The 9,720-nt window shown below is 36.5% G+C and overlaps 1 protein-coding gene across 1 annotated transcript; it reads left to right on the top strand.

The window, feature by feature from the left end:
* The first annotated feature begins 1,935 nt into the window (after positions 1 to 1,935).
* Positions 1,936 to 8,907, top strand: ppme1 (protein phosphatase methylesterase 1). Its single transcript, XM_049466577.1, has 14 exons — positions 1,936 to 2,215; positions 3,132 to 3,226; positions 3,337 to 3,428; positions 3,532 to 3,589; positions 3,699 to 3,750; positions 3,837 to 3,991; positions 4,886 to 4,976; positions 5,056 to 5,121; positions 5,244 to 5,370; positions 6,342 to 6,471; positions 7,032 to 7,076; positions 7,163 to 7,227; positions 8,265 to 8,332; positions 8,438 to 8,907. Coding segments are annotated over exons 1-14 (1,131 nt in total). The 5' UTR covers positions 1,936 to 2,129; the 3' UTR covers positions 8,439 to 8,907.
* Positions 8,908 to 9,720: the final 813 nt, after the last annotated feature.

The raw sequence follows: 9,720 nt of genomic DNA, 5'->3' as shown, positions 1-9,720 counted from the left end.
AAAACTTAGAGTTAAACAGCAGGGCAGATCAACTGCTCAGATTAATTTGGTGTAAAAGGTGGGGAAAAGTAACAGGTATTTTCAGCTGTTCTGGTTTGATAAAGTGAGCTGGCTGACTGGAAGTGCTGTAACAAATAAAATGTACTGATGGCCATTCCTCTTGATGAATCTCAGGACATAAATGAACAGGGGCCAGTAGTAAGTATTGTGTTATTATTAAAAATAATTTAAATAATTTAAATTAATAAAGTGATTATTTAAGGAAATTAAAAAGGAAATAAATTTACCTGCATTTTTTTCCTTTACCAACTTTAAAGATTTTGCGTAATGTTTTTTTTTACTGATCATTTTATGTTTATTTATGTCATAGCGTCGTTTTTTATGTAATTGTTCAATGTAAAGAATGGGTACCTTTTTGTTGTGTAGTGAAAACTTGAAAATAATGCCTTTTATTTACAAAAAAAATAAATCTCAGGGAGAGTAGAATTTACGTATAAATAAAACATATGTTAAGATGTAGGCCGAAATTGAGCTTCCCCTCCTTGAAAGACCAGCATCCGCCACTGATACCCTGGTATCATTCTCGATGTAGAGGAGCACAGCGTGAAAGTTAAATGCATGCACAACAAAGGAATCAACAAATTCTGTTGGCCAAGTCCTCGTGATGACATCAACTGGTATGGGGATTGGCAGATTCTGTGCCTCATGCCGGAACCGCAACTAGTTAACAGGCGTGCTTTCTCAGTGGAGCCATCTATTTGGAAGTACATGGAGGACCAATTACAGTAGACCTAGATACGTGTCCTAATGTTCTGATGAGTAGGCCTACGCTAGATGTTTTTTGATGTTCTGTTTTGATGTTCTGTTGAGAAGCATATGTGTTCTGATGTTGGTGTATGAATTAACTGAGTACAGTTTGTACCTAACTCATCCTTTCTAATGTTTTTCTGTACTTAATGAATTGCATTTGTCCACCCTGTCATGTAATTTTCCACCCTATCGTGCCGATGTCCACCCTGTCAAATTTAAGTTTAATGAAAAAAACTAAATATGTATTGAATATAAATTAACCCCGTGTGTGATTTCCTGATGTCCAAATGATGACCAAACAAAACCACTAAATAGTTTTGCTAGTTACATTTGTTTTTGTCATTTTATTTTAAAAAACAAAGAAGACCTATGGCTATCGCTGTAGATGAGCTGTAATTTTATTCTAATTTTAGTATTTCCCAAAGACTTTTCCCATTATCTGAAATGTGTTAACTAGAAAGGGACAAAAGACCTTTCTGAAAAGGTATGTTTAATTATAATTATGTAAAAAATAACATATAGTTGAAGCTTACATTTGTCCCCGACAGGGTGGACATATTTTGCAATATGCCCATATTTTGACATTCTGTATTTAATTCATAAAAAGTGTTTAAGCTTGACCAATATGTATTTTTAACACCCAAGGGGCAGCTTAATAACATGATTATAAAGTGAAAGGGGAAATCTTACCTTTTTCTTATCGAAATTGCAATGTCTCAAAGGCACTTTATAATGATAATGACCCATAACTAAAAAAAGGAAACCAAAAAAGATAACTAAAATGACAACTTAAAGAATTAGGTATAAAAAGGAGCTAAAAAGAAGCTAAAAAATAAACTAAAGAAAATATAACTAAAAAGGATAGTTAAAAAAAGGAAACTAAAGAAAAGATAACAAAAAAACAAACAAAAAAATAAACTAAAATTATTATAATACATTTTACAACATTCTCAGGTAAAAGTGGGCATTCTCCACTGAGCAGAGAGTCGATGGCTGCACGTCTTTGCGGACCAGAGCGATATGCATTGTGGGAAATGTAGTTTTGCAGTCTGTACAGCATCGTTGACTGCCACAGTTTTGCTTTGTCTCCTCGCCACGCCTTCCCAGAGTACAGCGCGGCAGAAAATGCCTGTGGGTGGGTGGAGTCAGCTGGCTGTGTGTAGTGGTAGCTAGCTGTGCGCGGTTGCAGTGTATATACTAGCTTTTACCTTTAGCTGCGAGTAACTGAGTCGGCGAGTTAACCTGAGAGTTAACCCGGGAGATAAGCAGTCTTATGAGGCTTTTGGGCTTGAGATTAAGGTCTTTGCGTTGCTGACAGAATGGAGAAACAGCTGCATTTGAATCTGTTAGCCTCCAGACCCCCGATCGCTGGAGGTTTGCAGTCTGGTGCTAAAATGAGAATGGGGTAAGTTTATATTTCGGTTTGGGTGTTACAGCTCCTCTCTGCTGCTCTGTAGACTCGTATTTATAGCTGTATAACTGCTGTAAAATACACACACACACACTTTCATCTAATGTGTTTCAGTAGGCTGTCACCCTTTCAGTCCCCCCACCGTTACTAACTAATCACACACACTGTGTCACGACTTAGATCAGGATCTTAAATCTGATGAAATCTGAAGGTAACTAATAAAAATACACAAATAAAACATCATAATGAGTATGTATGTTTAAGAAAATAATTGCTAAGTACTTACCTTGCACGATTTCAGCTGTTATGTATGTATGTATGTATGTGTTATTTATTTATAAATAATAATTAAATAAATTAAGAGACCACTTCAGTTTCTGAATCAGTTTCTCTAATTTTGCTATGCATAGGCATATGTTTGAATTAAATAAAAAGTGTTGTTTTAGTCTATAAACTACGGACAGCATTTCTCCCGAATTCCAAATAAAAATACTTTCATTTAGAGCAATTATTTGCAGGAAATAACAACGGTTCCAGACCAAATAATGCAAAGGAAACAAGTTCATATTCATATAGTTTACAGAGTTCAGAAATCAATATTTGGTGCAATAACCCTGTCTTTAATCACAGTTTTTATGCATCTTGGCATGTTCTCCTCCACCAGTCTTACACACTGCTTTTGGATAACTTTATGCCTTTACTCCTGGTGCAAAAATTCAAGCCGTCCAGCATGGTTTGATGGATTGTTGTCAGGTTTTCAATTTGGTGAAATCAAAGAAATATTTTTTAAGTGGTTTCTTATTTTTTCCGCCCAAAGCTATAGTATGTATGTGTCATTGAGAAGTCTGTATAATATATATATATATATTTTTCATATATATATATTTTTTGTACCCCTTTTGACATTCAGTCCTGGAAGAAAGCGAGACTTCTCTCCCCTGCCGTGGAGTCAGTATTTTGAAACCATGGAAGATGTGGAAGTGGAAAATGACAACGGCAAAGACATATCCTTTACTTGACTATAATACCATCTTGATTTGTTATGTTTTGCTTCAGAAATTTCTATTTTGTAGTCCAGTTTTGCTCTGTTCAATACACCTTGACTCCTTTGCACACCTTCAGAATCTACAGCAGTGGATCTCACGGCCCTGTGCTGCTTCTGCTCCATGGAGGCGGCCACTCTGCCCTTTCCTGGGCCGTGTTCACTGTTAGTTTTATAAGTACACTGAAGCTTCTGATATATACTGTATATATCATTTGTAAAGTAAATAATCTGATGTTTCGCTGATTATTTATATTATATTTTTCAGGGAGTGATATGTAGCAGGATTAACTGCAGAGTTGTAGCTATGGATCTCAGGGCACATGGTAAGTGGCCATTAACCTCTTTGCTCAGAAATGTTAAATTTCCTCAGAAATGTTTAATTTCCTCTGTGTGTACTGATTTCTGAATGTGCTCTGTTTCTGTCTGATTTAGGAGACACAAAAGTGAAAAACTCAGAAGACTTGTCCGCTGAGACTATGGCCAAGTAAGTTGCTGAACCACCATTCCTAAAGTAGTGTTCAGGTGTCTCATGTTCTTGAAGTTTAATGTTTCAACTGAATTGTCATGCAGGGATATAGGGAAGGTTGTGGAAGCTCTCTATGGTGAAAACCCACCTCCAATCTTGATGATTGGGCACAGCATGGGTGGAGCAATAGCAGTTCACACTGCTGCAGCCTATCACGTTCCATCGTTGCTCGGACTTTGTGTGATTGATGTGGTGGAAGGTAGGACACCCCCCGATTAGACACCTTTACCTTTCTTCTTCTACAGCTTCTACAGTTAAAAGATTAAAATACTGTGAACAAGTGCACGAATGTCAAAGGTTCAACCAATTTTAGTGTTAACATTAATAACATTATTGTTATTAACATTAACATTAAAGAGTGTTCAAAATTAGATAAGGTTTTATACTTTTGGTGCTAAGACAGAACCTGTAATAAAATTGAAAGCTGATGCATTTCAGGAACAATACAAATTGCCCCTCACAGCTGTCTAGTATAATAGTGGGTCTGTTCCTCAAGAAGAATAGGCCCAGTTATGCCCTTGATACTTATTTGATTGTGCTATTTATAGGTATATGTTTAAATAAAATTAACATTGTTGTTTTATTCTATAAACTACGGACAACATTTCTTCCAAATTGCAAATAAAAATATTGTCATTTAGAGCTTTTATTTGCAGAAAATGAGAAATGGCTGAAATAACAAAAAAAAAAATGCAGAGCTTTTAGACCTCAAATAATGCAGAGAAAACAAGTTTATATTCATAAAGTTTTAAAAGATCAGAAATCAAAATTTGGTGGAATAAAAATGTTTTTAATCACAGTTTTCATGCATCTTGGCATGTTCTCCTCCACCAGTCTTACACTCTGCTTTTGGATAACTGCATGCCTTTACTCCTGGTGCAAAAATTTAAGCAGTTCAGCTTGGTTTGATGGTTGTGATCATCCGTCTTCCTCTTGATTGTATTCCAGAGGTTTATAATTTGGTAAAAATCAAAGAAACTCATTACTTGTAGCATTTGTGAACATTCTGTTCATTTCTCATTATGTTTGCCATCTAAGCTTACCCAATGTGTCCTGATTTTTATTTAACCTGTTTATTTGGAAAATTGTATAGGTACAGCAATGGATGCCTTGAACAGTATGCAGAATTTTTTGCGGAGTCGACCAAAAACTTTCAAATCAGTGGAAAACGCTATTGAGTGGAGGTAAAAATAAACATTTAGTGAGTTTATATCCATTTATAGTGTCACAATTTTGACATTCACACTGTTGTTTTTTTGTCAGTGTGAAAAGTGGACAGATCAGGAATATCGAGTCTGCACGTGTGTCTATGGCTGGACAAGTGAAAAAGTAAGTAAAGTAACTCTCTAAATATATATAATTTTTATTTTTTTTATTCCTGTTTAATCCCTTACATTTTTTGTAATATGTGCTGTATGACATTTGGGGTTTTTTTTATGTTTTTTTTTTAGATGTGAGGAGCCACTGAATAGTCCAGGCATTTCAAAGAGCATCAGTGAAGGGATAATTGAGGAAGAAGAGGAGGATGAGGAAGGAGGCGAGTCCAACCATAAAAGGAAGAAAGAAGATGACCAAGAGGTAAGAATTTATTTCACATTTGTTGTGTATGAAACTATTGTACACTGCCTGGCCAAAAAAAAGTCTCCACCTGGATTTAAGTAAGTAAATGATGTGGGGTTGATGCTGCAGTTGGTCTGCAGGTTTAGGTTCAGCAACAGTATGTGCTGAAAGAATGAGGTCAGCTAACTACCTGAATATACTGAATATAGACCAGGTTATTCCAACAATGGATTTGTTCTTCCCTGATGACACGAGCATATTCCAAGATGACAATGTCAGGATTCATGGGGCTGGAATTGTGAAAGAGTTCAGGGTTCAGGGAGCATGAGATCATCATTTTCACACATGGATTGAGAGAGTTCACCACAGAGGCCCAGATCTTAACCTCATTGAGAATCTTTGGGATGTGCTGGAGAAGGATTTGTGCAGTGGTCAGACTCTACCATCATCAATGCTGCTGCAAGATCTTGGTGAAAAATTAATGCAACACTGGATTAAAGTAAATCTTGTGACATTGCAGAAGCTTATCGAAACAATGCCACAGTGCATGTGTGCTGCAATCAAAGCCAAAGGCTTTTTTTGTGTTTAATATTTTTTTTTTAGGCCAGGCAGTGTATATTGCTATTATTACCACCATTATACTCCACTATTACTTAAAAAAATAATAATAACAGGAAATGCAGTTCTAGAACAGTGTTTTAGTATGTGGTTATGCTGCAGTACATTGTCTATTACATGCCCTCTGTACTTTTTCTGAGAAAGGACTTTGGAGCATTAAAATATAAGTCTGCCAATTCATTGTTCTGAAAGCACTGACCAAGCTTTTAATGCAACAGTTTGAGATCCCTTAACCTGGAAACAGTATTTTTGCTGTTTCTTCTAGAGAGGCTTTGAGATAGGCATTTCTTTCTGTTGCAGAAATGTTGTATTTGTAGCAGCAGAAATGTTTTGGGTTTTGTGTAAATTAATGGGATTTTTATTTGCCACAGGTGAAGAAAGAGAGTCTGTACACTTGGCGTATTGAGCTCTCAAAGACAGAGAAGTACTGGGAGGGTTGGTTCAGAGGCCTGTCCTCTCTCTTCCTTAGCTGCTCTGTGCCAAAGCTACTGCTTCTGGCTGGTAAGACGACTCTTCCTCTACTCAAAGGGCATTTTCACACTTTTAGTTTGTGTAAACTTGCAGCGTTTTCTCTTGGTTTGGTTTGTTTTCACACAGGGAAAAATCCAAGTGCACCACAATGCATCATAACAAACCACACAAGAATGCACTCCCTGCTTATTGGAGAAAGAAAGTCCTGGGTTTGAACTACTGCATTCTTCTCCGTTTTATATAAACAAAAAGTTCTATACCAGGTTGAACTGGCTACAGGATATATCTTCAAACATCTGATAGTTGAGTCAGATTGAGCTCAGATTACATTCTCACTACAAACAAACTACAAAATCAGGATTACAGAGACCATCTCCTCTCATAGGTCTCAGTGCGATTGTTTTGGTCCACATTCAATTGCGTATACTGTACATATCTACCCAAACAATTTGCACTAAGGGTAAAAACAAATCGGAGGACGTATTAACTGAACTAAAAGGTGCAGGTGTGACAGTGTCCTTTGGTTCTTCAGAACTGAAGAAATAAATAAGGTAATTTTCCTTTTGTTACTTGTATTTTTTCACCCTCAGGTATTGACAGACTGGATAAAGACCTTACCATAGGGCAAATGCAGGGTAAGCTAGTAATATAGTATTACCTCTGTCGGCATGCTGCAGTATTTATAGCAAGCTATACTGACCTTACTGCGTGTTTTCTTCAGGAAAGTTCCAGATGCAAGTTCTCCCACAGTGTGGCCATGCTGTTCATGAGGATGCACCTGAAAAAGTATGTTGTTTTTTTTATAAATAGGTGCCAACTGTGTTATGGTTGTGTTTGTGCTCGTACAAAATATCTTTTATAACAATTATTGATCCTTATAAATGTGTCCTTCCGCTAAAATCCAAGAAAAACCTTGTATATGATGCTGCATATAAAATCTTCTCCTTTTTTTCTCAACCTCCATTGTCTGCAGTAGCTAGTAAAAGAAAATATTTAGAAAAACGTGTCGATCAGGAAAAGCACAGTGTCTACGTAAACCCGTTAATTAGTATTCATGGCATCGCCCACAGCTCTGCCTTGAGACCACTCGCAGGCAGAGCTGAAGCCGGGCAGATGCCATCTCGTCAGATAGGAGCTAACAGCGTTAGGAACAGCATGGCAGTTCATTCCTATATTATTTGTGCAAATAACACATCAGTGTTCTATTCTTTGCCCAGTAATTCAGAGCTAAGTAAAAATGGTTAGAATCTATGGAACACCACCAGCAAAGTAAAATTAAGATAGGTAGGTGTATTTTTAGAACAGTTCTGTGTACACTAGTTAAAAGTAAAAATCCAACCCGGGGTTTTGTTCCAACTGCCTGGGCATCTATGCCAACAAGGGTGGATTTTTACTTTCTGGACCTGGGAAGTATAGGATAGGATCTCCGGAGGATTTGGTGTTTTACAGAGACTTTAAGACTAGGTCAGTGGCTGAACTGCGCTGAGCAGGGCATTACACATGTTGTAAAGTAACATATGACATTGCAAAGATTGTTTTTAGTGTAAACATGTCTTTATTTTGTTGTGCGTCTCACTGGCTCCTGATGTCCTGATGACCAATAATAGGCGATATGTTTGCATGTATAAATATTCATGAGAAAGATACCCCCTTCCCCTCACATAGCATTCATTCATACTCAAGACCACAACTAGACATTTTACAATAATTAAATACAATGGAATGCCACCTTTAAATATGTGATAAAAATATATATTTTTAGCAACTCACGCATTTACTGGCATCTTGGTATCTGACCTCACTTCTCACTGTCTTCTTAACAGGTAGCTGATGCTTTAGCCACCTTCATGGTTCGGCATAAGTTCACTGAATATAAAGAAAGCTTTCCCTGGTAAGTGTGATTTGTGAAACCACATAAAGTACCGTTTCTCAGTGGCAGATGACAATTTTATTTATGGTCTAACATGAACTTGTTTTTTTCTTTCTTTCTGTTTAGACAATGTACAGACTACTAGCTTCATATATATATAGCAGCCTGGTGCAGTAGGACTAATGGAAACCACCCTCTTCATCTGTCTTAATCTTCACTGGGAATTGCTATAACTATCATGGACAACATGTCATTGTCTCTGCTGCAAGCTTTCCATAGCACTTCATTCTTAAATTAATCTTTCTTTTTGTATGGATTTAGGTATGATCGCTATTGTTATGATTGTCATAACTTTTTAAGCAGGATATGTAGATCTGATGCCACCCATGACCTTTGCCTCTGATGTTTCTGAAATGATCAGGTATATTATTTATTGTTCTTTTTTGTTTCTCTATCTCTGTCAAATCAAAATTGTTTTCTCCTCTAATGCCTTGCTTGTTTGTTGTATTTAGGGTGACTGCATCATATTGTGTTCAATGTGTTGCTCATTGTCAATTTTCAGATGGAAAATAAAGAAGATATTTGAATAATTGGAATATTATTATTAGAATGATTATTATTTTGCTGGATGATTTACCACAGCAAGACCGAGATGCAATTTTGAAAAATGTGCAATAAAAAAAAGATATATAGTATATTCATTTATTCATTTTAGGATTACAGGCACACTGAGAGTAGATCAACCCTTAGTTGGTCAAACTGTCTATATTGAACAACTTTTTTACTGCCGGCAACTTCAAAAGCTTAGAGATTAGCATTAAACTTCTAGGGCAGTGCCACAAATTATTTTTTTAAATAGGGACCTTGCAGAATCTTTCAGCCCAGTGCTCAGACATTACAGGAGAATTCCGTTGTGAAATGGACTTGGGGTGTAGTAAAACATGATAACAAGTATGAACGTTTGTCAAAGAGCCCTCCTCCTTTTACCTCCAGCATTCCAAATATAGGACACTTTTAGTCGATGCTCTCAACAGGCTTACAATGCTAGTGATAGGGGCATAGAGTAGCCCATGCACAGAAATCACTATTTTTACACCATTAACAAGCTCATTGTAGCTCCACACTTCATTGGCAGAATTCTGAGGACCCTAACATTTAAAACAAGACACTGAGGACTTTAAAAGTACACTTGTGTACAGGTCACACTTACTGTACTGTGTTATCATTATACACTGATTAAGCATAACATTGTTTCTACATCTATTATCCCTTTTTTTGCTTCACTGAGTATATAGGAGCACTTTGTGGTTCTAAAATAGTTTACAGTTATATAATATAGTTTTTTTTTTTTTTTTTGTTTTTTTACATTCATTGTGTTCACTCACTGTTCACTCTATGAGGGAATACTT

Source organism: Astyanax mexicanus, chromosome 17, assembly GCF_023375975.1.
Source record: "Astyanax mexicanus isolate ESR-SI-001 chromosome 17, AstMex3_surface, whole genome shotgun sequence".
NCBI lineage: Eukaryota > Metazoa > Chordata > Actinopteri > Characiformes > Acestrorhamphidae > Astyanax > Astyanax mexicanus.
The sequence above is the reverse complement of the archived record's forward strand: the minus strand, read 5'-3'. Positions and strand labels throughout refer to the sequence as shown.

What these genes read in the sequence shown, in the direction of transcription:
- ppme1 (XM_049466577.1), top strand. Translation starts at nt 2,130, where the DNA reads ATGGAGAAACAGCTGCATTTGAATCTGTTAGCCTCCAGACCCCCGATC. An exon ending in TGTGATTGATGTGGTGGAAG is followed by an intron (nt 3,992 to 4,885) that starts GTAGGACACCCC and finishes AAAATTGTATAG; the next exon opens with GTACAGCAATGGATGCCTTG. An exon ending in AGAAAGAAGATGACCAAGAG is followed by an intron (nt 5,371 to 6,341) that starts GTAAGAATTTAT and finishes TATTTGCCACAG; the next exon opens with GTGAAGAAAGAGAGTCTGTA.